The sequence below is a fragment of the Nelumbo lutea genome, chromosome 5 (genome assembly GCF_056320005.1).
Source record: "Nelumbo lutea isolate HS-2025 chromosome 5, American lotus-T2T, whole genome shotgun sequence".
Lineage (NCBI taxonomy): Eukaryota > Viridiplantae > Streptophyta > Magnoliopsida > Proteales > Nelumbonaceae > Nelumbo > Nelumbo lutea.
In genome coordinates this window covers 86,030,308-86,055,843 of record NC_142688.1, presented here as the reverse complement: position 1 = coordinate 86,055,843, position 25,536 = coordinate 86,030,308, and the positions used below count along the sequence as shown (strand labels likewise).

The following is a 25,536-nucleotide window of genomic DNA, read 5'->3' as shown; positions in this document are numbered from 1 at the left end:
ACCATCCCAACATACCCAAGTTTTGACCCCCTCTAAGGATCTCACTGATTGGCATATCAAAGACAGTCCAATCCGCCACCTAGTGTAGTTTCATAATCATGTCTAGGGGTCAGGTGTAACTTTCCAGTTTTGCCCACTCATCACCAAGGTCCAAGGCAATACTGGAAATCTGATCTGGTTCAAGGTTTCAAGTAGTCCTACTCTGCATGTGCTTTGGATCTCACCCTCGTAGCTGAGACAGGCCACCCCAACACTTGGCGGCACACTAGTGTCAGCCTTATCAGGATAGGTCTCCCTAGACCGACCCACTGGCTGTGAACATTTTAAACTAACACAAGTTTCATTAAGTGTCCAGTTTAAAGGTCTTACACAGAAACATACCACACAACATGAATCAAACATGCATTTTATTCATTTACACTAAATGTCTAAAGTACATCAAAAGGATTGGAGCTAAGGGCATACAAATTGTCTAACACTTGGCGGCTGCACCCAGACTTTCCTTTTCTAGATTGTGTTCAACTTTCCTTTGTTTTGGATCTTGGACAATCTCCAGTGAAAGTAAGGGGTTTCTATCTCAGTTTTTTTTTTTTTCCTGTTCTCTTGGATTGATTACAGCCTATTTCACTTGTCTTTGGATCAAGTTTTTCTTCAGATTAGTTTCTTTAAACTTCAAGTGAACCCTATTTGTGCTATTGTCTTGCCGTAATGGCTTTAGATAGAGGTGATATCATCCCTGTAAAGATGAATGGACAGAACTATGGAATGTGGAAGTTTCACTTTGACTTTTATGTTGAGGGAAAGGGTTTAGAAGGATATCTGAATGGAACGGTCACCAAACCAGCTGAGACCGAGGCCAAAGCTTTACAACAATGGAAGTTGGACAATGGTAAACTTGTTTCTTGGATTCTGAGTTCTATTGACTATCATATATCTGTACCCATGAGGAGAATTAAAACAGCATATGAGATGTACATGTATCTAGAAAAAGTTTATCAGCAGTCCAACGTATCTAAGCAATATCAGATAGAATCAGAAATATTCTCTTACAGCCAAGGAGATAGGAGGATACAGGAGTATTATTCTGGTTTTCTTGATTTATGGGCTGAATATGAGATTGTTCACATTGAACCCTCGGATCCAGTGGAGTGTATGAAATATATTCAGAAGCACATTGAGAAGAGAAAGGTGACTCAGTTCTTGATGAGACTAAGACCAAAATATGAGATAATCAGGTCCAACATTCTGAGTAGGGGAACACTTCCAGATATGGCTTTTGTTTTAGGGGAACTTCTGAGAGAAGAGACTAGACTTTTCACTGCAGCCAGGTTTGATGGGAAGATGGCTGAAGTTGGGGCTGAAACAGCCTTTGTTGTTCATGGGGGTAAGAAGCCAACCTCCAAGTACCTCTCCAAAACCCAGTGCTATGAGTGTAAGGGTTTTGGACATATTGCATCTCACTGTAAGAAGAAGAATATGTGTACCTATTGTAATCAACATGATCACATCATTCCACACTATCTAATCAGACCAGCTAAGGGCTCTTAGAAAAAGAATCAGCCCCGGGCCTATCAGGCAACAAATGGACCAACAATAGACACTCTTTCTACCAAGGGTGAGTCTTCAGTGAAGGTTGAATCTACAGGTGTCATGGATGAAGAAAGGGTTCGGCAACTGGTATCTTCTGCTATTTCCTCTGTTTTCTCTCCTATTGGCTTTTCTGGTAAGTTCTTTGTATATTGTTCTTCCCCTTCACATGCTTAGATTATAGATTCAGGTGCCACCAACCATATGACAGGAGCCTACTTAAACCACCTAATCCCTTCCACTAAAATTCACCATAAACACATTATTACTACTAATGGTGAAAAGTTAGACATCATTGGTAGTAATGATCTGTCCCTTCAACTGTCATCAACCAGATCCTTTCCTCTCTCCAAAACCCTCTTAGTACCCAACCTTACTACTAATTTGATTTCTGTTGGTCAACTTGTTGATGAAGGAAATGTTCTCACCTTTCTCTCATGATGGTTGCTTATTACAAGACTGGTACACTGGGAAGATGAAAGGGAAGGGGTGTAGGCTGGGCCGTATGTTTGTGCTGGAGTTCGAGAAGTGTCAACCAAGGGCATCCTCATCTTTACTTAGTTCTTCTTTGTTTGATTCTATATTGAGTTATAGAAATAATGTTTGGGATTTATGGCACAAAAGATTGGGTCATCCATATTTCTAGTAAAAATCACTGATTGTAGATTTAGTTGAATTTCTTATGAAAGGAAAAGGGGAGGAAGATGAAGATTTCAGTAGTAGAGAAGAAAACAGAGGGAGAAAAGAGTAGGAAGTCAACCAGGATTCTTGAATTGACCCTAGCTGCCAACCCCTCATTATATTTATACTTAACTTAAAGGATGAGATATCATAAGGATGCCCATAGTATGGTGGCTACTAATGTAGCTGAACAATCACAACTTAAAAACATAAACTAATGGGCCTAAAGCCCAACAACTTCCTAACTAAATAGTTTAAGATAAGAATAAAAAACAACTAGGCCCAACTCAACACTCCCTCTCAAGTTGGGAGTAAATGTCAAACATTCCCAACTTGTGTAGATCATGCTCCAGCTTGTTCTTTGCAACACCTTTTGTGAGAACATCCGCGAGCTGCAGATCAGAAGCAATGTATGGAAGACAAACTTCTCCAGAAGTTACTCTTTCTCTGATAAAATGTCTATCCACTTCAATGTGCTTAGTTCGGTCATGTGGACCGGGTTATGGGCAATGTTAATTGCTGCCTGGTTATCATAATATATCATAGGTTCTTTTGCCTGTACACCAATTTCTTCTAATAGGGAACGGATCTAGAGAAGTTCTGAAACTCCATGTGCCATGGCCCTGTATTCAACTTCAGCACTTGATCTTGCCACCACTGTTTGTTTCTTACTCTTCCACGAGACAAGGTTACCCCCAACAAGGATGCACACTCTTGAAGTTGATCTCCTGTCATCAAGGCATCTTGCCCAATCTGCATCTGTATAAGCTTCTAGTTTCAACTGTCCATGATCAGTAAACGATATGCCTCTGCCCGGGTGTCCCTTCAAATAAGCAAGAATCCTGTCAACTGCCTCCCAATGCTGGAACATGGTAAGGTTCCCATACATCCGAATGGATAACATCAAAAAAAGAAGAACACCTTTTATTACTAGGTTTAAATGAATGTCTACAATGCTTTTCAAGTTGACAACCTTCACACTCCAGACTTGACAAACTAACAGATTCAAAATTTGGAAACAAAAGACTCAAAGAAGAAAAAGGTAAATGGCCCAAACGATTATGCCAAAGCATAATTTGACCCACAGACCCTGACTCACTATTCCTGCTGACATGATGACTCTGATGAGGAGGAATTACATCCAGGAGGTAGATCCCATTCACTTCATGACCACTCCCAATCGTCCTCTTTGAATCCAGATCCTGCAAAATACAATGACCAGGAGAAAAAACTACTGAGCAGTTCAGGTTCTTAATCAAACTACTAACAGATAACAAATTAGTGCTCAATCTAGGAACATGAAGGACTGACGGTAGAGAAATAGAATCACTAATCTTGACAGATTCCTTCCCAGCAATAGGAACATGGGATCCATCAACTGTGGAGACCCTATCACTGCCAGAATAGAGCTGGTAAGAAGAAAAAATAGTAGAGCTATGGGTCATGTGCTCTAAGGCTCTAGAATCTATAATCCAAGGAGGTCCCTCCTTACTTGAAGTAGAAACATAATTTGCATTGACATGTGAACTACCTGTGTGAGCAAAGGCAGTAGAGTGGACTCCACCAGTGCCACCTATACCTTGTTGTTCGCTTGTTGCTGAACTAGAACTGGCTGTATCCCGCTGTTCTAGGCATCACCTCTCCCTTTCAAAAACTTTTTGGTTATCCCCTAGATTTCTCTAGCCTTCATGTTTTTGGATGTCTTTGTTTTGTTCATCTTCCTGTTTGTGAACGATCTAAGTTAACTGCTCAGTCTGTTATGTGTGCCTTTGTGGGATATAGTCCTGACCATAAAGGATTTTTGTGTTATGATCCTGCTATTTGCTGTATTCGGATTTCTTGGAATGTTGTGTTTCTTGAACATATCTTCTTTGTTGGGGTTGCTGGATTGTCTGCTCCTTCCATTTCTATTTTGCAGGACATTGATTCAAATGGCACTACTACATCCTCAACCAAGAGAGATCTTCTTGTCTTCACCCGCAAGCGGTTACGTGTCCCGACTCTTGCGCCTACAACCCCCCTTCCACCCGGTTCAGAGCATTCATCTCAGATATCCTCTATAAGTGATACCTTGACCCAAGATCCTCCTATTTCAGATAGTAGTTCAGTTATTCCACTTCGTCGTTCTACCAATATTTCTCGACCTCCTGACCGCTATGGTTTTCCTTCAAATCATAGTTCCTTTTCTGATGTACTTTCTTCCACAGATATCCCTAGATCTTATTAGCAAGCCATTAGAAGTTCTCAGTGGAAAGAAGCTATGGATACTGAAATTCAAGCCCTCCATGAGAATGACACTTGGGATCTTGTGCCAACTCCTCCAGATGCTTATATTGTTGGAAGTCATTGGGTCTATACGATCAAACTGAAATCAGATGGCTCTCTTGATCAATATAAGGCTCGGTCAGTTGCCCAAAGATATAGTCAGGAATATGGGATTGATTATAAAGAAACATTTGCCCCGGTCGCACAGATCACCACAGTTTGGACTCTTATGGCCAATTCTATTGTTTATTCCTGGACTATTTATCGATTAGATGTGAAGAATGCATTCCTTCATAGTGAAGTAAAGGAGACAGTCGACATGCAACCTCCGCCTGGATATTGCAGTGATCCTTCACGTGTCTATCGCCTGAAGAAGTCTTTATTGAAGGGATGAGAGATTCATCATATGGATGGTCGAACCCTATAAGTAGGTTGGGCGAAATTTCAAAAATTTCTCTCTCCCATGTGGGAATCACATTCCCTATTTTAGAAAACTGCATTTTCAAGGATCAATCTTGAACCTAAACCAGACCAGATCTGAAACCAAAAAGGGGAGTAGAGGGTTATACCTGATATGAAGTAGCAATAACCTCCAATGAAGGTGTTCACGCCCAAGGAAAGATCCAAAGATTGCTTCCACCGAAGATGACAAGGTGCAGAATGAAGTAGAATCAACAGGGTGGCTCTTTAGTAAGAACCTGATTCTTCAGCAAGAATCTGATGGAGGGCTAGTGAACACGACTTCAGATTACCTTTTCTACCAAAAGGTAATATCAAGAACACTTCTTGATCGCTCTCACAGGTGGAGATCGAACTGGTATGGCGGCAAGAGCAGGGAGGAGACAGTGCAGTCAAACTGTGTTGTCTCTTTCTCTGGAATTCAGCAATCTAACAGATTTCTATTCTGTTTTGAGGGTTCGCCCCGCTCTCCTATTTATAGCCTTAAAGAGAGGTTCTCCTAATCCCATTAGGAGTTTCTTAATCCAAATCTTGTATTTGGATCTGGACTCTCTTTAAGAGATAAGGATAATCCCTTATCTTATCTGTAGATAAAGATCAGCCCTCCTAATCTAATTAGGAGTTTCTTGATCCAAATCTCTGTTTGGATCTGGACTCTCTGAGTGGATAGGGATAATCCCTTATCCTATCTACTGATCTAAATCCCAGAACTGCCCCTTTTTAGTTAATCTCATTAAGCCAATTTGAATTGGGTTTTAGGCCCATTAAGTCCATCTGCTCACTTACCCTTCAAACTGCTACCCAGTTGGATATCCTTGTATTTCGTGGGACCCAAACATTGATCTAAAAATCAGCCACATGGGTTCAGCCCAGCCTCTGTTACAAGGCCGAATTCACTGTAAGAGACAGTAAATCCCTGAGTCCATCACCATGGGCTCTTAATGGGCTCAACATTTACACTAAATGGTCTCTGGGTCAAGCCACCTTATAAAAACCCAAGGATTGTAGGCAGATGTAAGATTAGCCCATCAAGTATTACCCTCAATGGTCTTACACTTAACCTCTCAGCCCATAATGATCAAACACTACCCGACAAGAGAGGACCTCTCCCTCGACTGCAAGGTACAATGTTGAACTCTCTACTCACATGGATCCTGGGAATTAAAATCTTTTGCAAACATTTTGAAACCATAATATATATATGTATATCTCTATATAAATATATTTTGCAAAACAAATTTCAACGGTTGAAATCGACTGCCGGTAGTTTTGGTTTCCATTAGAGAGAATGCATCCCCGATCATTCACTTTGTCCGACAAAGGGGCTGATCCTGTCACTATGATCACCCACTCAGATGAATTCTCGGACTGTCCCAACATACCTAGGTTTTGACCCCCTCTAAAGATCTCACTAATTGGCATATCAAAGACAGCCCAGTCCGACACCTAGTGTAGTATCATAATCGAGTCTAGGGGTAAAGTGTAACATTCCAATTTTGCCCATCTATCTCCAAGGTCCAAGGCAATACTGGAATTCTGGTCTGGTTCAGGGTTTCAAGAAAACCCACACTACATGTACCTCAGGTCTCACCCTGGCAGCTGAGACAAGCCACCCCAACCAACTTGGCGGTACATCAATGTTAGTCTTGGCAAGATAAATCTCCCCAGATCTATCCAACGACTATGAAGATTCTAAACTAACACGAGTCTCATAAGTTACCAGTTTAAGTGTATTACACAAAAACACACCATAATAACATGAATCAAATATGTACTTTATTCATTTACATTAAATGTCATAATGTACATCATTCTAATTGGAGCTAAGGGCATACACTGTTTAACATTTATATGGCCTGAAGCAAGCACCCAGGGCTTGGTTTGAGCGCTTCCGGGATGTTGTTGTTGCAACTGGGTATAATCAGAGTTCCTCTGACTACTCCCTCTTTGTTAAGAGAAGACCCCAGGGTATTACTATTCTTCTATTATATGTTGATGACATGCTCCTAACAGGGGATGACCATGACAACATTTGTGAGTTGAAGTCCTTACTTCATAACTCATTTCACATGAAGGACCTGGGTCCTCTCACTTCTTGGGTTTGGAGGTTCATCGTAGCAGTTCAGGGTATTTTATTTGTCAACAAATATGCGCCTTTGACCTCGTCAAACTAGCTGGAATCACTGATGAGAAACATGTTGATACCCCCCTAGAGCTGAATGTCAAGCTATCTAAATCTGAAGGCCTCATCCTTCCTGATGCCACCCTATACCGTCAGCTTGTTGGCTCTTTGATCTATCTTACTATGACCAGGCCTAATATTTCACATGTTGTTCAGGTCGTCAGTCAATTTGTCTCTACCCCGAGACAACCTCATATGACTGTAGTTTGCCGCATCATCCGTTATATTCGAAACACAACCTCTCAGGGACTGTTTTTCTCTTCCTCATCATCCATATAGTTGAGGGTTTATGCTGATGCTAATTGGGCTGGTTGTCTTGATATTCATCAATCCACTACTGAGTGGTGCGTCTTCATGGGTGACTCTCATCGCCTGAAAGTGCAAGAAACAACAAATTGTCTCTATGTCTTCCACTGAAGCCGAGTATAGAGCTACGTCTTCTGCATGTAGCAAGTTTGTTTGGCTGAAGTCACTTTTCATTGATCTTGGGATTTCTCTTCCTACTCCTATCCCTCTATATGCCGACAACACCAGCGCTATCAAGATTGCATCTAACCCAGTCTTTCATGAGAGGACTAAACATATCAAGGTGGATTGTCACTTTATTAGAGACCTCCTTGTTGCAGGCTTTATATCTCTTCCTCATGTTGCCTTTCACATGCAGATTTCCGACATCTTTACCACGGCCATGACTAAGAGCCGACATCTCATTCTTGCAGGCAAACTGATGCTGATGTCTGCACATCAGTTTGAGGGGGAGTATGAAGATATATCTTGATGTACATTATTAGAGTAGTCCTTGTTGTACAGTATCATAGTTCTTAGTATTTTATTTGTTCTTTTTATCTTTCAGCCCTATAAGGGCATTCTTGTAACTGTACATACTTTTTATCTCTTTAATATAAAAGAGGCTCTTTGAGGTAGGGGTCGACTATTCTTGACATCCCTAGATCTGTTTTCTTCTAGATCTGAATTCAGTTCACAGCTTCCACCTTCATATGGTCATGGTTAGCATATAAAATACCTTTTGTTGGAGCTTCATTCAAGTAGGCAAGAATATGTTAGGCAGTTCTCTTCAAGTAGTAGATATGAAGTTGAGTCATGCACAATTTTTGGTTTTGGTGGGTCGGAGTATTAACAAGTCAACTCCGAATTTCCCTTCTATTGTTAGATCCAATATATACTAAATATGAAAGGCAAATACGCAATACTTTGAAAGACGAATCATTGATCAGATCCTTATAGCTAATGAAACCGTTGAAGAAATGAAAAAGATGGGAAAAGAGGCTTTGTTTGTAAACTAGATCGGGAGAAGGCCTATGACTTGGTGGATTGGGGTTGCCTATTAGAGGTTCTGACAAGTTTTGGGTTCGAAGACAAATGGTGTAAATGGATTAAGGGATGCATCATGACTTATCACTATTCTATTTTGGTGAGTGGGAAAGTTATTGATCATTTCCCTGCCCTTAGAGGAATTAGGCAAGGGGACCCTCTTTCCCCATTCCTCTTCACTTTGATTGTTGATGCTCTTAGAAGACTACTCTCTAGGGTGGATTTTAGGAATTTGGTGAAGGGATGGAGAGTGGGTAGAGGGATGTGCCAATCACCCATTTATAGTTTGCAAAGGATAATATCTTGTTCTGTAATGGGGGAGATAGCAGGTGGACAAGAAATTTGAAATTGGTGGTTGAATTATTCGAGAGAATGTCAAACTTAAAGGTGAATCTTGATAAGAGTTGCATTGCAGGGATAAATATGGATCAGGGGTTGATATCAAATAATGCTGATGTTTTAGGCTGTGTGGTGTTTCAATGTCCTTTGATTTATTTGGGGCTTCCTTTGGGTGATAATCCAAGATGTGCTAGTTTCTGGAATCCAGTGATGGGAAAATTTACTAAAAGGTTGGTGTCTTGGAAGAAAAGCTATTTGTCCTTGGGGAGATGGATCACATTGATTAGGTCTACTTTGGCCAGTTTTCCTGTGTACTACTTGTCAGTGTTCAAAATCAGTAAAAGAGCCCATGTACTATTTTTCCATGTTCATGGGCTTGCGGCTAATGGATGGGATGCTAGACCGTAGAATAGAGCAACAAGAGCTTCACCTTGGAAATCCATCCATGATATTCTTCCAATTTTCCTTCCCTTCATTAGATATAACCTGTTCTCTGGTAGTTCCATCAACATACCCACAGCCCCTTCCCTTCAACATAGAAGTAGAAATAAAATTGCCACAGGGCGTAGTTAGTGCCATCAAACTTAATGGGAAGAATATCACCTCTTTCGAAAGCCATTGGAACCAATACAATGTAGAGAACAATCACAAGAGAGCTGAAACTGAGTGTAGAACTGCTGACAGTCCAGAAAAAGGAAAGTTTCCAAATGTATTGTACTAGAAAAAGGATCAAAACCCTAGAAGCAGATCGGATCTTTACCAAAATTTAGAGGCTGAAAGAACAGCCTAGGCCGCCACAAGATCTGAAAACTTACCAACTTGAATGGCATCCTAGTCCAGAAAAGATTCTGAAATCAAAGGCAAAAGGATCAAATCGAACTTGCTCTGATACCATGTCAGTGCAGTTCAAAACAGAGTCTGAGTCGACCATACCAAGAGAATGATATTTATATTAATGAAAATTAAAAGGACAAGTCTGTCCCTAGTATTACAAGATGTATAATACACAGAAAATAAAGAAATATGTACAGTAAGAAGTAAATTTACAATATTAGCCCTCACCGCCCCTACTGTCCCTATCTCTGCATCCTTGAGGGCAGAAATCATGGCTGTGATTGGAAGGAATCCAAAAAGAGAAGGAGCTGAATATAAGAAGATTGATCATAGTAGGGGATTCAAAGTTGGTAGTTAATTGGCTGCAGAAAGATGAGACTGGCTGGTGGAAAATTTTCAATGAAAGGAGGAAGTTCAAGTATTTAACACAAGCTATAGAGATAAAGTTGCAGTGGGTTAAAGGGAGTGCAAATGCCTTTGCCGATGCTTTGGCAAAGAAAGGGTTGGGAAGGGATCAACTCTTCTGGGCTGTTCTGTAATTTCTATATTCTTCTGTCATCCTGGAGACAGGTAAGAGAGTTTATCTCTCTCCGAAATACTCATTTGTATCTTTTTCATTAATTAATGAAAATTTCTGGTTATGGAGAAAAAATAAAAAAAATAAAACTTCGACTGAGCAACTTTAATATCAAGGAAGTACTTCAGCAATTTAGCTCTCCTAAGTCCTTATTTCAAATTTGATAGTCAACACCCAAGAACTATTTGAAAAGTACATCCTTTGAAGGATCATTTTAGTGACCCTCGTATCATCAATATAAACAGTGTGAGTAATCAATAATAAACCTTCTCTTTTAATGAATAGAGTGCAATCATACACTTGAAAGAAGAAGAAGAAGAACTGTTTACTGTATTAGAGAAGTAATACAGGTTCGAAGAGAAGAAAGAGAGAGAGAGAAAGAGAGAGAGAGAGAGAGAGAGAAGAAGAAGAAGAAGAAGAAGAAGAAGAAGAAGAGTGAAGAGAGGAGAAAAGAAAGAAGGGGTTCGGTGGTTAATGATCTGCCGCCCTATACACTTCTTTATTTACAGCTTTAGGTTCCTTACAAGAATAGGAAATAAACAAAAGTTAGAAACAATAAGGCCAGCTGGCCCAACTCAAAAGAAATTAGAAACTACTAATAAAATAAATTAGAAACAACTAGGTGTGGGTGTGAAACCACACACACTAGAGCCGGAGTGTGGGTACAGAACCCCACACTCGTTGCTAACCAACTATTTCTTCACGCCCCCTCAAGTTGGGAGTAGATATTTGACATGCCCAACTTGCGTAGATCTGTCTCCAGTTTGCTTTTTGTGACTGCTTTGGTGAAGAGATCAGCTAACTGCATGTCTAAGGCCATGTAAGGAAGGCATGCTTCTAGAAATGCGACTCGCTCTCGAATAAAATGTTTGTCAACCTCGATATGCTTAGTCTTGTCATGCTGTATTGGGTTGTGGACAATATTAATTGTAGCTTGATTATCACAATACAACATCAGAGGCTTCTCATAATCAACTTCCAACTCATTAAGCAAGGATCTCAGCTATAACACTTCTGCAACACCATTGGCCATGGATCTATATTCTACTTCTGCACTAGAGCGAGAAACAACATTTTGTTTCTTGCTTCTCCAGGAAACAAGATTTCCCCCCATAAATGCACAATATACAAAGGTGGACCTCCTATCATCAACACATCCATCCCAATCCGCATTTGTATACACTTCTATTTTCATATGACCATTATTCTTGAAGAGTATACCTCTCCCTAGACATCTCTTTAAGTAGGCAAGGATCCTTTCTACTACAAGGAGATGGGTGGTCCTAGGAGAATGCATGTATTGACTGACAACACTGACGGCATAAGAAATATCTGGTCGGGTTAGACAAAGAAAAAGAAGTTTTCGAACCAGCCTTTGGTACATAGCTCTGTCCTCAACGAGCTCTCCACTTTCTGCACTTATCTTATGGTTAGGCTCAATGGGAGTATCAGCAGGTTTCACTCCTAACTTGCCAGTTTCTTCCAATAAGTCTAGAACATACTTCCTTTGGGAGATGAAAATGCCATGCTTAGATCGAGCTACCTCAATTCCTAGGAAATAGTATAACTTTCCTATGTCTTTCACTTCAAATTCCTTGTGAAGGTGTTGTTTAAGGGTTTCAATTTCACTAGTGTCACTTCCTGTTATCACAATGTCATCTACATAGACTGCAAATAGAGTCAAGGAATGACCTGTCTTCTTAATGAAGAGAGTGTGATCTGACTGAGCCTGTATGTATCCGAATTTGTCCAAAGCCAGTCTAAACCTATCAAACCAAGCTCTTGGGGATTGTTTCAGCCCGTACAAGGCCTTCTTCAAAAGGCAAACTTTCTTTCCTGCTTCTGTACTAATTAAAACCAGGGGGTAACTCCATGTATACTGCCTCTTGCAAGTCTCCGTTGAGGAAAGCATTCTTAACACCCAACTGAAATAGTGGCCATGAAAAATTTGTGGCAATGGATAGAAGAACTTTGATAGTGTTCATTTTTTCAACAGGTGCAAAGGTTTTTGTATAGTCTATGCCATAAGTTTGTGTGAATCCCTTTGCAACCTATCTGGCTTTATTACCTCTCTACAGTACCATCAGCATTATATTTCACAGTAAACATCCATCTGTATACAATAGGTTTCTTCCCTTCTAGCTGGTTAACTAGTTCCCATGTGTTGTTCTTGACAAGAGCATCCATCTCTACTTGCATTGCTTCCTTCCATTCAGGTATCAAAAGAGATTCTTGCACTTTTCTGGGTATAGGAATAGCAGAAATGGATGCCAAGTAAGATCTGTAGGATTCTGAGAGACAATTATAGGAAAGGAACTTGGAGATGCAATGTGCAGTGGATGAGGTGCAACAACACTTCCCTTTACGAATAGCAATTGGAAGATCAAGGTTGTCTATTGGTGAAGGCTGAACATCTGTAACAGTGGAATCAATAGGAGCAGTAGTAGCGTTCGGATCTGGAGCTATAGAAGATGTTGGAACTGACCTGGATTGTTGTTGAGTACGAGAATCAACCTGCCTCCACCACTTTTTGTGATACACTCTCAACTCCCTACATTTTTGACAACCTTATTCGCAACTCCCTCCCTTAGTAACCGGGACAGGTAAAGGAACTCTTGGAGCTGAAACTGAAATCCCTTCCTCGTTATTCTCTCCCTGAGGAGAAGCCTTATGATAGTAGGGCATATCCTCAAAGAAGGTGACATCCATAGACACAAAGCGCTTCCTTGAAACTAGCTCATAACAGCAATATCCCTTTTGATTTTGTGCATACCCAAGGAAAATACACTTAGTGGCTTTGGGATCAAACTTGGAGCGATGAGGTCCAAGGATTTGAACCAAACAAGTACAGCCAAAAGTTTTGAGGGGAACAGTGAATAGGTCCTTATCTAGATATAAAAGACTAAACGGGGTTTGCATGTTTAGGACCCGTGAAGGAACCCTATTAATGAGGTATATGGTTGTGCAGATTGCATCTCCCCAAAAGTGTATGGGAACATTGGAATTGAGCATGATGCTTCTGGCTACCTCTAAAATATGCCCGTTTTTTCTCTCAGCAACCCTGTTTTTCCAAGGTGTGTGAGGACAGGTGCTCTGATGAATGATCCCATGATCAAGGAGATAGGATGCCAAGGGTTTTGGAAAGTATTCCTTGGCATTATCAGACCTAAGAATCTTGATCTTGGTTTCAACTTGAGTTAGGATCATCTAATGGAAAACTTGGGTCAAAGAGGGGACCTCATCTCGAGAGTGAATAAGATAGACCCATGAAAAATGGGTATAGTCATCAACAAATAGTAAGAAATATCTATACCCCCCATGGTGGGAGTATGGTAGGGCCCCCAAACATCGGTATGCGCAATCTCAAAAGGAAGGTTGCTTCTTTTATTACTTAAAGGATAAGATGATCTACTATGTTTTGCAAGTTCACAACTTTCACATTTTAACCCAAACACTTCTACTGACTCAAACAAGTTTGGAAAAAGACTCTTTAAAGACCCAAAAGATAAATGACCTAAGCAGTTGTGCCAAAGCATAATCTTACTACAAGACTGAGAAACAAACAATTTCCCTGCTTCACTTTGCTCCCTCTGTGAATGTTCTAGTAGGTAGACTCCATTCATCTCACAGCCAATCCCAATCACCTTCTTCGTTTCCAGATCCTAAAAAATACACTGATCAGGGAAAAAGGGTACCAGACAGTTTTGATTTTTAGTAATACTGCTAACTAAAAGTAAGTTAGCACTAAGCTTAGGAACATGCAAAACTGAGGATAAGGTGACGGTATCTGATAATCTGATGTCTCCCTTGCCAGAAATTGGTACAAGAGAGCCGTTCGCAATAGAAACTGTCTCTCCCAGAGGATAAACAATAGGTGCTAAATAGAGTAGATGGTCATATGATCTGAAGCACCTGAATCTATTACCTAGGAAGGTCTAGTATTACCTGGGACAGAAGCACGACAAGTAGTAGCTTTTGTACCTGTATGAGCAAGGGCTGAAGTAGACTATTGAGCTGATGTAGGCTAAGCTGAATTACTAAATTCATTTTCTAGCTGAGTCAGAGCAGCTCGAACTATAGTTAGGGTATCTAGAGGAGTGCCTTTTGTGCCTGATGAAGTTGTACTATCAGTGTTGACAGCCATATTAGCATTCCCTTTCTTATTTCTGAGCTTTGTTGGAACTAGATGAGGGTGTAGCTTCCAACAAGTGTCCTTAGTATGTTTAGGTTTCTTGCAGTGTTCACATACTAAGTCCTTCTTAGCTTCCTTCTTCTCCTTATGCCCCCCAGATTTGGGTCTAACTGCTACCAAGGCTGATTCGGAGGGCTGTTGTTGTAACATAACCTTTCTCCTAGTTTCTTCACTATGCACTAGGGAATAGGCTTGTGATAAAGTCACTATCTCTTGTCAACAACTGTTGTCTCACAATGTCATATTCAGAATTCAGACCAGCTAGGAACTCAAAATCTCTGTTATTTTCAACCTGCTTTCTATATGTTTGTGCATCTTTCTGACTCTCCCACTCAATTGTTTCAAGTTTGTCAATTTCATGCCACAGTGATTTTAAAGTTGAAAAGTAAACAGAGACCTGCTTCTCTCCTTGCCTCAGATTTTTAACCTCACAATTTAGCTCATAAGCCCTAGCAACATTAAGGGGTTGAGAGTAGGTTTCCTTCATAACATCCCATATTTCCTTAGCTGTTTTGGCCCACAAGTAGTTTCAGCTGATGTGTGATTGCATAGAATTGCGCAGCCATGTCATCACCAAAAAATTCTCTTGGACCCACCTAGCATAAGTAGGGTCCTCCTTGGAGGGTTCCTTCACATCCCCTAGCAAGAAGTTCAATTTTCCTCTACCCCCAATAGCCATCATGGCTGATTGGACCCATTCCAAGTAGTTTGATCCATCAAACTTAATAGTTGTAATTTGAAAGGTGTTTTCAGTCATGTTACCTGAACCACCAGTCCCAAAAGCACCTTCCCCTTGGTTCTTGTACTCCATTCTAAGTTAAGAAGAGGCTTTAAACTACTGTGACAATTCAAGGCTGATAACAGCTGACCTAGGACAATGATTTTGCAGTTAGATAACAATCAACTATTCTCCTAGGATTGATATTAGTCTTGGACTGATTGATATCAGTCTTGAGATTTTCTATCTATACCTCTTTGAATGAATAACAAAGTCCTTTTGAGTATCAATCTCAAGAAAAGGTACTTTATGAAGAAAAATGCCCAAAAAACTGATTGCTACCTTCAGTCTTCAAACTTGATCAATCGATTACTGTTAGCACCTTGAATTTTGATCAAAGAACCATGAAAAAAACTATTCGGCACCTCCAATCTTGATCAAGAATCGATTTTGATCACTCAATTCCTGCCTGATTCTTCCTGATTACAAGAAGCTCTCTCCAATCTTAGGACAGCTGCTAAAGCCTTCTTGCAACCTCCAAGAATCAGCCGGAGTAAGGATCTTTCTAAACTTTCAGCCCTAAACAATTTTCATGTGGTCGGCTGGATTAAATTCACATGAGAAACCCTAGATCAAAGGCTCTGATACCAACTTGAAAGAAGAAGAACTGTTTACTGTATTAGAGAAGTAATACAGGTTCGAAGAGAAGAAAAAGAGAGAGAGAGAGAAGAAGAAGAAGAGTGAAGAGAGGAGAAAAGAAAGAAGGGGTTTGGTGGTTAATGATCTGCCACCCCATACACTTCTTTATTTATAGCTTTAGGTTCCTTATAAGAATAGGAAATAAACAAAAATTAGAAACAATAAGGCCAACCGGCCCAACTTAAAAGAAATTAGAAACTACTAATAAAAGAAATTAGAAACAGCTAGGTGTGGGTATGAAACCACACACACTAGAGCCTGAGTGTGGGTATGGAACCCCATACTCGTGGCTAACCAACTATTTCTTCACATACTATGATTGGTGAAACCCTAACCTTATAGATTGCATAACTCCTTAAAGTGATCATACCGAGATTGTTTAGGTCAATAAGTAGATTCTTCAAGCAGCATAGTTTCCCTCTTTTAGTGGAATTATAAAAACCGAGCAGCAACATGTAGGCTTACTCATGAAAATTTCCATTAGGAACTCATTTTTTATATCAAGCTGAAATACAGGCTGTGATAACTATCAACATGAGAGATAACACCCTGACTGAATTCAACTTGGAAGTTGGTGCATCTGTTTTTTAATAGACCATGCTATTTTCCTGAGTGTAACCTTTTTGCAATAAACCTAGCCTTGTATCTCTTAGTAGAGCTATTTGACTTGTACTTCACTGTGAAAACCCATTGTCCAATTGGTTCTTTCCCTTTTGGCAGCTTGACAATCTCTGATGTCTGATTTTTTAATAATGTCAATCGTCATTGTGGAAGAGAATGGGGATCTGTTTCCTTAAAAAGGGGTATCACTATATGTCTATATTTTAAATTGTTTCATCCAAGCTTGTCTTTAGTATAACACCACACATGTGGAATCTTATATTGAACCCTTTGTATGTGTAGACCTATGGAAGAGCAGCGACAACGTTATGGACCATCTTTATACTGCCTTACAACAGTGGTGCTTTCTATTCGACTGTTTCTTCTTCTATCTTGGGGGCGGTTTGAGGCTAAAAAATTGTGAGATATATTGCACTATGTGTTTAATCATGTGACAGTCCAATGGCAGAACAGCCATAAAATATAAAAAAGAATTTAGATCTTGCATTTCCAGGTTGTTTTGTCTTTTTCTTGTTTTAATTCTTCTATAATTCATCTTTTGTTGGCCAGGCAAAAAAATCAAGTTACTATCTTGGAAGAAGCCGTAAATCTATATGCCTCTGAGTTGGAGAGATTTATTAAATTTATTGGGTATTCTATGCACTTGTTATCATATTATTGTTGTTTGATGCTTGGAGAGCTTTTCTGCTTTTACAATATATGTTTTTTCCAGCCTATTTGTGTTTCTGTTATGTTATACACCTCATGAATCCTTTTGTTTCTGTAGTTCTTTTTTGGATAGAAGTGGAAATATGAATGCATTTTTCTCTATATCTGATATCAAGATTCTTTTATTGGTACCAAACAGATCAAGAGAATTTTATTAAGATAAAGATAAGACGATATACAAAGAGAAGGAAGGCAATTCATTGGGAAAAAACCTTACTTCTTTCTGGGCATTTCTTGGTGTATATGTTATGAACCTGGAAACACATCATGTCTTCATCATCTTCACCTTTAGCCAACAGTTTGATTTCAACTGTATGGTCCCTTCCAGCATAAATTAAGTTGAAATTTGATAGCTGTAGCATGGGAATCCCCAGTCAGGTGTAGGAGGTTTATTTTGATGCTATAATGATAAATTACAGTTCTAAATCAGGCAGCTAGCTGGAGTTTTAGGAGCTACCTTCACCCAGGTTCAGATATCATCTAATTGTATCAGATATTTTGGCTAAACATTGGTTCAATGGAATGCATCTGTAATGAGGAATAACCTGTTGGGGAAATGGATGATAATGTAGATTTAAAAGAGAAAGGAACATGGTTAAAAATGTGTGATCTTTGGCATAACCCCTGTACATAACACTTGTATTGTCTCATTAATTAATAAAATAATTTCAGTTATGGTTTAAAAGTTGGTGTCAGTGGAAATGTCAGTCACCCAAAATATAGGGAACATGTAAAAAATGGAGGGAATAATGGAGGGAATATTGTAAAAATTATAGACATGGTGGAAACATTGCAAAATATGAAAAAATATAGAACGATATTTTATAAAATGATAAAGGAAGGGTGGGCATACCTTTTTAAATTGTTATCTTGTTCCAAATCATTAAACAAAGCTAAGAAACTAAAGTTATAGACAATGTAGGGGAGGAGGAAGAACAACTTGAGAGGGTTGATGATTCTCTAAACACTGGCATTCTATTCACAGGGGAAGACAATAGTCCTAAGGAGACCTCAGCTTTGGACCCAGAAGCAGTAAGTAAAGGTGTTAACATGGCAGAGTACAAAATGGATGAAGAGGTGGGAAACTGAAGCCCGGTCAAGAGGATGCCAGAACAAAATTCCTATTTGAGGTAGGGTGTGCATAAGGGATTAGTTGAGGATTGACAGAGACTAAACAGGTGGGATCCAGGAGGGGAAGGCAGCAGAGTCTTCGCAGTATTCAAAGTATTAATTCTCCAACTGGAGACTTCCCAGTGGAAACCCCGACTGGGGCATTTGGCGAGCTTCAAATTCCTGAACATGGAAAGTCAGGCCATTTGTCTAGTGCGATTGTTTCCTGCCCTCACAAGGAACCAGGTATTGTTTTTGATACTATCCTCTGTTCTGTGGCTGCTACTGTTGTTCCAGGTTCTAGTTCAGCCCATGTTCTGCGAGCAGTAAGCAGGGAGGTGGAGCGGAGATTGCTGTGATGAGGGTGAGAGGAGGACAAAGGATGATAACCTTAATCTGAAATTAGGGGGAGAATCTGAGGAGATCCGAGCTAAAAAGGAAGGGTCTAGACTGGGTGATTCAGTGGCTGGATTTGTGAAAAAATTGGGTGCATAGTGCAAGAGCCAATGGACATGAAGGTTTATTTTAGAAAGATTAAGGAGAGAGGCAAGGCAAAGAAAAGGAAGCTGAGTGAAGTGGAAAGATTGAAAAGAGATGTCAAGGGGGATGAGGAATTTAGCGGGAGAAATGGGAGAGGTAGAGGGAATAAGTAGGAATAAGAAGAGGGGATAGTTTTGTGACAGAAGGAATGAAGATGGTAAGTTGGAATTTTAGAGGTTTAGGGAGGGCAAGGAAAAGATTCATTATAAAAGAGGTTCTTAATAAGGAGAACTTGGACATCATTTTAATTCAACAGTCAAAGCCGATGACTTCTGGTAAGAGATGGGCTGGGAGTGTTCGGAAAGTTGGGGGGATTAATTGGGCAATGTTCCCATCATGTGGAGCCTTGGGATGTATTGTGACAATGTGAAATGGTGATTGACAAATGTGTATGGACTTGATGGGTATCGGGAAAGAGATAAGCTTTGAGAAGAATTAGATGATATTAAGGGTTTGTGGGATGGACCTTGGTGCCTGGGGGGCTTTAATGTGATTAGATTCTTGGAAGAAACCAATAGTCCGTGAAGGAGAACTAATTTGAGTATGAGGAGGTTCAACTCTTTCGTTGATGCATTTGGGCTTAAGGAACTGCCTCTTTTAGCAACTTTACGTGGTCTAATTTGCAAGCTGAACCAGTGTGCTCCAAACTAGATAGGTTCTTATTTACAATTGATTGGGAGAACCACTGGAGCTGGCTTGTTTCTAGAGCTTTGCCAAGAGTGACCTCGGACCATTGGCCTATTTCCATATTGGTGGAGGATTTAGGGGGTAGAGGTCCGGCTCCCTTTAGGTTTATACATATGTGGCTTTGTTCTACTAGCTTTATTGAGAGGGTTAAGGTTTGGTAGGAGGAAAGTAGCCCAAGGGTGAAGTGGGAAGGAATTAAGTTTCATTGGAAATTAAAGGAACTCAAAGGAAAAATCAAAAAGTGGAACATTCAAGAGTGGGACATTCAAAGAGTGGAACAAACACATAACAAACAAAATTGAGGAAGTGGCTAAAAGAGGGGGATAGAAAATATTTTCATGCCATGGCAAATAGGAAGAGAAGGAAGAATTTTGTGTCAAAATTGATGATTGATGGAGTGAGCATTTTCCAACAACATGAGATTGCTCAGGCTTTTGTGGACCATTTTAAATCTATTTTTAGAAAGCTTTTGGAGGATAGAATCTGGATTGATGATTTGAATTGGCCTAAGCTAGAGGAGTCAAAGTGGTGGCTGGAAAGAAGGTTTGATATTGATAAATTAAGGAGTTAGTCTTCTCTATGGAGAGAGCTAAAGCCCTAGGTCCCGATGGTTTTACTATGGCATTTTACCAAGATTGTTGGGAGATACTAAAAGATGACATTAAATTGGTCTTTTGGTGAATTTTTTGAGAGGGATGTGATAAATCCGGGCCTCAACTCAACTTTCATTGCTCTAATTCTTAAGGAAGAGGAGGCCTTGCACCCTAAAGGTTTCAAACCAATCAGTTTGGTAAATAGTCCGAACAAAATCATTGCTAAGGTGCTATCTTGAAGGATTAAGGCAGTGATTCCATCCCATAATTTCATAATCTCAAGGGGCTTTTGTTAAGGATAGGCAAATTATTGATCAAATTATAATAGCCAATGAGAGTGGAGAGGATATGAAGAAGGCTAGAAAAATAAAGTAGTCCGAACAGGAACAGGAGAAGAAGAAGAAGAAGAAGAAGAAGGGTCGGTCGAAAATCTGATGGTTCACCCATCCAGTCGACCCCCTTAATCTATATTAGATTCTAATAATATTTACAAAGACAGAAATGCCCTTACTTAAGTGTGGGGCAGAGTAACTCTAATAACACTGCCACATAAGCAAGTTACTTAATAAACAGAAGAAGACTAAACTACCCCTATTCGGCACATCTTAACACTCCCCCTCAAGCTAGAGAATATATGTCATATAATCCCAGCTTGTTACATAGATAGTTCACTTTCCCTTAGCTTAGAGCTTTTGTAAACAAATTTGCCCACTGGTCATTGGAGCCCACATGTTCTGTATTTATCTCTCCGGCAAGAACCTTCTCTCTCACAAAGTGGCAATCAACCTCTATGTGCTTTGTTCTCTCATGAAAGATAGGATTGGATGAGATATGGAGTGCAGCTTGGTTGTCACAGTAAAATTTCATAGGTTTATCCATGTGAAACCCAATTTCTTGTAGGAGATTCCTCAGCCACACTAATTCACAGGTAGTGTGAACCATGGCCCTATATTCGGCTTCAGCATTGCTTCTGGCTACAACCGTCTGCTTTTTACTCTTCCATGTCACAAGATTTCCTCCCAAAAATGTGCAATAGCCTGTAGTAGATCTTTTGTCACTCACTAAGCCTGCCCAGTCTGTATCTGTATACCCAACTACTTCAAGTTTTCCTCCTGGTTTATACAATAGCCCACGGCCTAGAGCTCCTTTCAGATACCTCACAATTCTAAGGACTGCATCCTAGTGAGGTATACGAGGGTTCTGCATGAATTGGCTCACCGCACTGACTGCAAAGGAGATGTCGGGTCTCGTGATAGTCAGATAGTTCAGCTTTCCCACTAGTCGTCTATACCTTCCAGGATCTTAAAATACTTCTCCTGTATCACTGCTCAACTTAACATTTGGTTCCATATGGGTCTCAACCGGTTTTGCACCTAACAGTCTTGTTTCTTCCAATAGATCAAGGACATATTTCCTTTGGCACAAATTCACACCTTGTTTTGACCTGGAAACCTCTATTCCCAAGAAATACTTTAATGTTCTAAGGTCCTTTGTTTGAAAATGATTTTGCAGAAATACCTTTAGTTTGCCAATCCCCAATTTATCACTTCCAATGATGACAATATCATCCACATAGACCACTAATAAAATCTTCCCAGCTTCTGAGTCATAGCTGAACACTGAGTGATCAACCTGGCATTGCTTCATTCCAAAACTCTTCACCACTTCGTTGAACTTCCCAAACCAAGCACGTGGAGATTGCTTCAACCCATAAATTGCTTTCTTCAGCTTGCACACCTTACCACCCTCCCCCTGAGCAACAAACCCAGGTGGTTGCTCCATATATACCTCCACTAGATCACCATGGAGGAAGGCATTCTTTATGTCAAGTTGAAGGAGAAGCCAATCATAGATAGCTGCCAAGGAAATTAGGACACGAATGGAACCAATTTTAGCCACCGGAGGGAATGTCTCCATGTAGTCCACACCATACAACTGTGAGTAACCTTTAGCAACAAGTCTGGCCTTCAGACGCTCCACACTACCATCTGGGAAGTATTTCACAGTATACACCCATTGACAGCCCACAGCATGCTTACTAGGTGGGAGAGTAGTAAGTTCCCATGTTTGAGTATGTTGAAGAGCAGAAAGTTCCTCCTCCATTGCCCGCCACCATCCAGGTGAACTAAGAGCTTCTTGAACATTGTTAGGTATGGAAATAGAAGACAAAAGTGAAACAAACTGGCGATGTGAGGTAGAAAGACGAGATAATGAAACAAAATTGGAAATGGGATGGAGTGTAGAACTACGTTTACCTTTCCGTAAGGCAATGGGTAGGTCAAGATCTGAAGGTTCAGCAATAGGAGCCATGAGAGGATCCACAGATGAGGTAGAAGCAAGAGGAGGGGCCGGTGTCGTTCGACGTGTACACACTTGTCGGATCGGTGGTCGTTCAGTGGTGACCCGCGCTGGATGAGGAGATGAGTCTACTCCAACAACATCCTCTGGAACTGAATCACTGACAGGAAGAGGAAGAGGAGGTAAGGGTGAGGACAAGGGTGCTTCATGACTGGAGAAGAAGGGGACAGACTCAAAAAAGGTGACATCAGGGCAGACATAGCACTTTTGGGCAATGGGATTATAACACTTGTACCCTTTGTGAGTTCGAGAGTAGCCAAGGAAGACACATTTAATTGAGCGTGCATCTAGCTTGTCTATTCCAGGACTCAGATTATGAACAAAGCACACACAACCAAAGACACGAGGAATTAATGGAAACAGAGATAAAGTGGGAAACAAGATGGGGAAGGGGGACCGACCATGGAGAATAAAAGAGGGCATCCAATTAATGAGAAAACATGCAGTTAGTACAGCATCACTCCAAAACCGTTTAGGAATATTCATGTGGTGAAGCATAGACCGAGCAATTTCAAGAAGATGACGATTCTTCCGTTCAGCCACCCCATTTTGTTGAGGGTTGAAAGCACACGAGGTCTGATGAATAATGCCATGCTGTTCTAAATACTGTTGAAATGCAGTAAGAAAGTATTCACGACCATTATCTGAACGGAGAACTTTGATTGGAACACCGAATTGTGTGCGTATTTCAGCATGGAATTTTTGAAAAATGGAAAATAATTCACTTCTTTCTTTCATCAAGTAAATCCATGTCATTCTTGAACAATCATCAATAAAGGAGACAAAATACTTGTACCCATTATAAGACTCTATCTTGATTGGACCCCAAACATCTGAATGAACCAAAGAAAAAGGACTTAACATACGACTCTCAACTCTTGGACTGAAGGACACACACGGTGTTTACCAAACTGACATGACTCACATTGTAAAACTGACAACTAACAACTGACTCAATGATGGAACCAACATCTTGAGAACCTTGAGAGATGGATGTCCCAATCGGCAATGCCATTGTAGAGGAGTAAGGGAAGTCTGAAGTGCAATTGAAGATCCACCGCCATCAAGGTAATACAATCCACCAGCTTCATGCCCCCCACCAATCTTCTTCCCCGTCTTGAGATCCTGAAAAACACAAGTGGAAGGAAAGAAGGTAATAGAACAGTTAAGAGCTTTGGTTATTTTACTAACAGACATAAGATTGAATGGAAACTTAGGTACATATAAAACAGATGATAAGGGGACAGAAGCCAAATCAACATTACCAACACCACAGATGGGAGATGAGGACCCATTGGCAAGTGTAACAGTTTGTGATGTGGAGGTTTCAGAAAGAGAAGAGAACACACCTGGAGTCCCGGTCATATGATCTGAAGCTCCAAAGTCAATAATCTAGGAAGGAGTTTTAGATGACATGCAAACAATACCTGATTGGGCATATGTGGCAGTGGTATGCTGTGAAGTAGTTTGAAGAAACCGTTCATACTCATCACGTGGAACACTCACCATCTCCCTCCCAGAAGTAGATGTAGATGTGGGAGGTGTTCGGTCTGCCAGTTTACTATCACTAATAGCAACCTCGTCTGCTACAGCATGATTAGCCCATTTAGAGGGAGGGCCATGTAGGTCATAACAGAAATTCACTGTGTGTCCATCCCTACCACAGTGAGTACACTTCCTTGTAGAGTTATTTTTTCCTCTGCCACGGCCTCCCCCTGAGTCACGGCCACCCCGACCAATCATGGAATTGCCACGGCCCCCTCTGGAATGACCTCCCCCTCTTGTACTATGTCCACCACCTCTAGCTATCACAAGTGCTGATCTATCATACTGTGTGGGGTTCTCTGTCTGGCCCAAAGAAATTCTATGAAGTCTTGAGAATACTTCCTCAAGTGTAGGAAGAGTAGAGCCCCCCAATATTTGAGCTCTAACTGGTTCATATTCCGACTTCAGCCCCACTAAAAATCTTGTAACATCTAACTGCTCCCTTTGCTGTTACTGAACTTGAATATCTGGAGTAAGGGGATGATAAACATTGAGTTCATTCCTTATATTCTTCATGCAGGCATAGTACTCTTCTAGTGTTTTGGTTCCTTGTTGTAAATCAAAGTACTCCTGATACAGCTGATATACTCTTGTTGTGTTATCTTGTCCAGAATATAGCTTCTTAGCATGCTCCCAAATATCCTTAGCTGTATCAAGGAACATGAAGTTGGCACTAATTTTGGGTTCCATACTATTCCACAGCCAAGTCATGATTTGAGCATCTTCTTGTTCCCAATCATCAAACCCTAGAGAGTCAACCGGTGGCTTCTCATCTCTTTCATGCTTTACTTTCTTCTTTGCCTTGAGAAAAACTTCCACTGATTTAGCCCATGGAACATAGTTCTCCCCATTTAGCTTAATTGAGGTCATTTGTACCCCTAGGTAGTCGGAGGAAACCACTACACTAGGTTTCTGATCATTGTAGCCATCTCCTATTGCCGCCATTGTACTCTTTCACAGTTGTCTCTAACTTTACTTCTCAACTACAAGCTGACTGATGTTGTTCACAGTTTGATATTTCAGCACCTATTGCAGCCTCAAAACACCACAGTGGAAGCACACACTTGTTCTTATTCACACTACTGCTGACTTCACACACTTACGTCCCACATAAGCATCAGTTTACCATTCACTAATCACAAGTAGAGTCTCTCTTACAACCACTCAAGCACCACAACACAGCCAAATTTGCTGCACCCAGTTCAGACTTGTTTAACACACTTAAGAGGGCATTACACAACCACAAGGAGTTTTGCAAGGTCACTGCATTCTACCTTACACCACTCGGCCACTTACAGCAGCCCTAACACCATTCAACAACTTACAGCAGCCCTACACCATTCGGCTACTGCACACATAGCCCTTCCTAGGGCAACAATGAACCTAGTTCTCTAGGTTCTACTCAATACTAACAGCTTCTTGTAGGGTTTCTACCCAGAAATATAAGTAACACTAGAAGAAGAGAGAACCGATTTTCCTTTGAGAATATCAATCAACCATTCACTGCTG

At 40.5% G+C, this 25,536-nt stretch overlaps 1 protein-coding gene across 2 annotated transcripts in view; it reads left to right on the top strand.

Moving 5' to 3' along the window:
* Positions 1-25,536, top strand: part of LOC148853257 (retinal-binding protein) — a 139,278-nt gene that overhangs the window by 64,424 nt on the left and 49,318 nt on the right. For both annotated transcript variants that reach the window (XM_088945250.1, XM_088945249.1), the window contains 2 exons: positions 16,769-16,885; positions 17,036-17,116. In XM_088945250.1, coding sequence (XP_088801376.1) covers positions 16,769-16,885; positions 17,036-17,116 — 198 coding nt within the window. The remainder of the gene's footprint in view (positions 1-16,768; positions 16,886-17,035; positions 17,117-25,536) is intronic.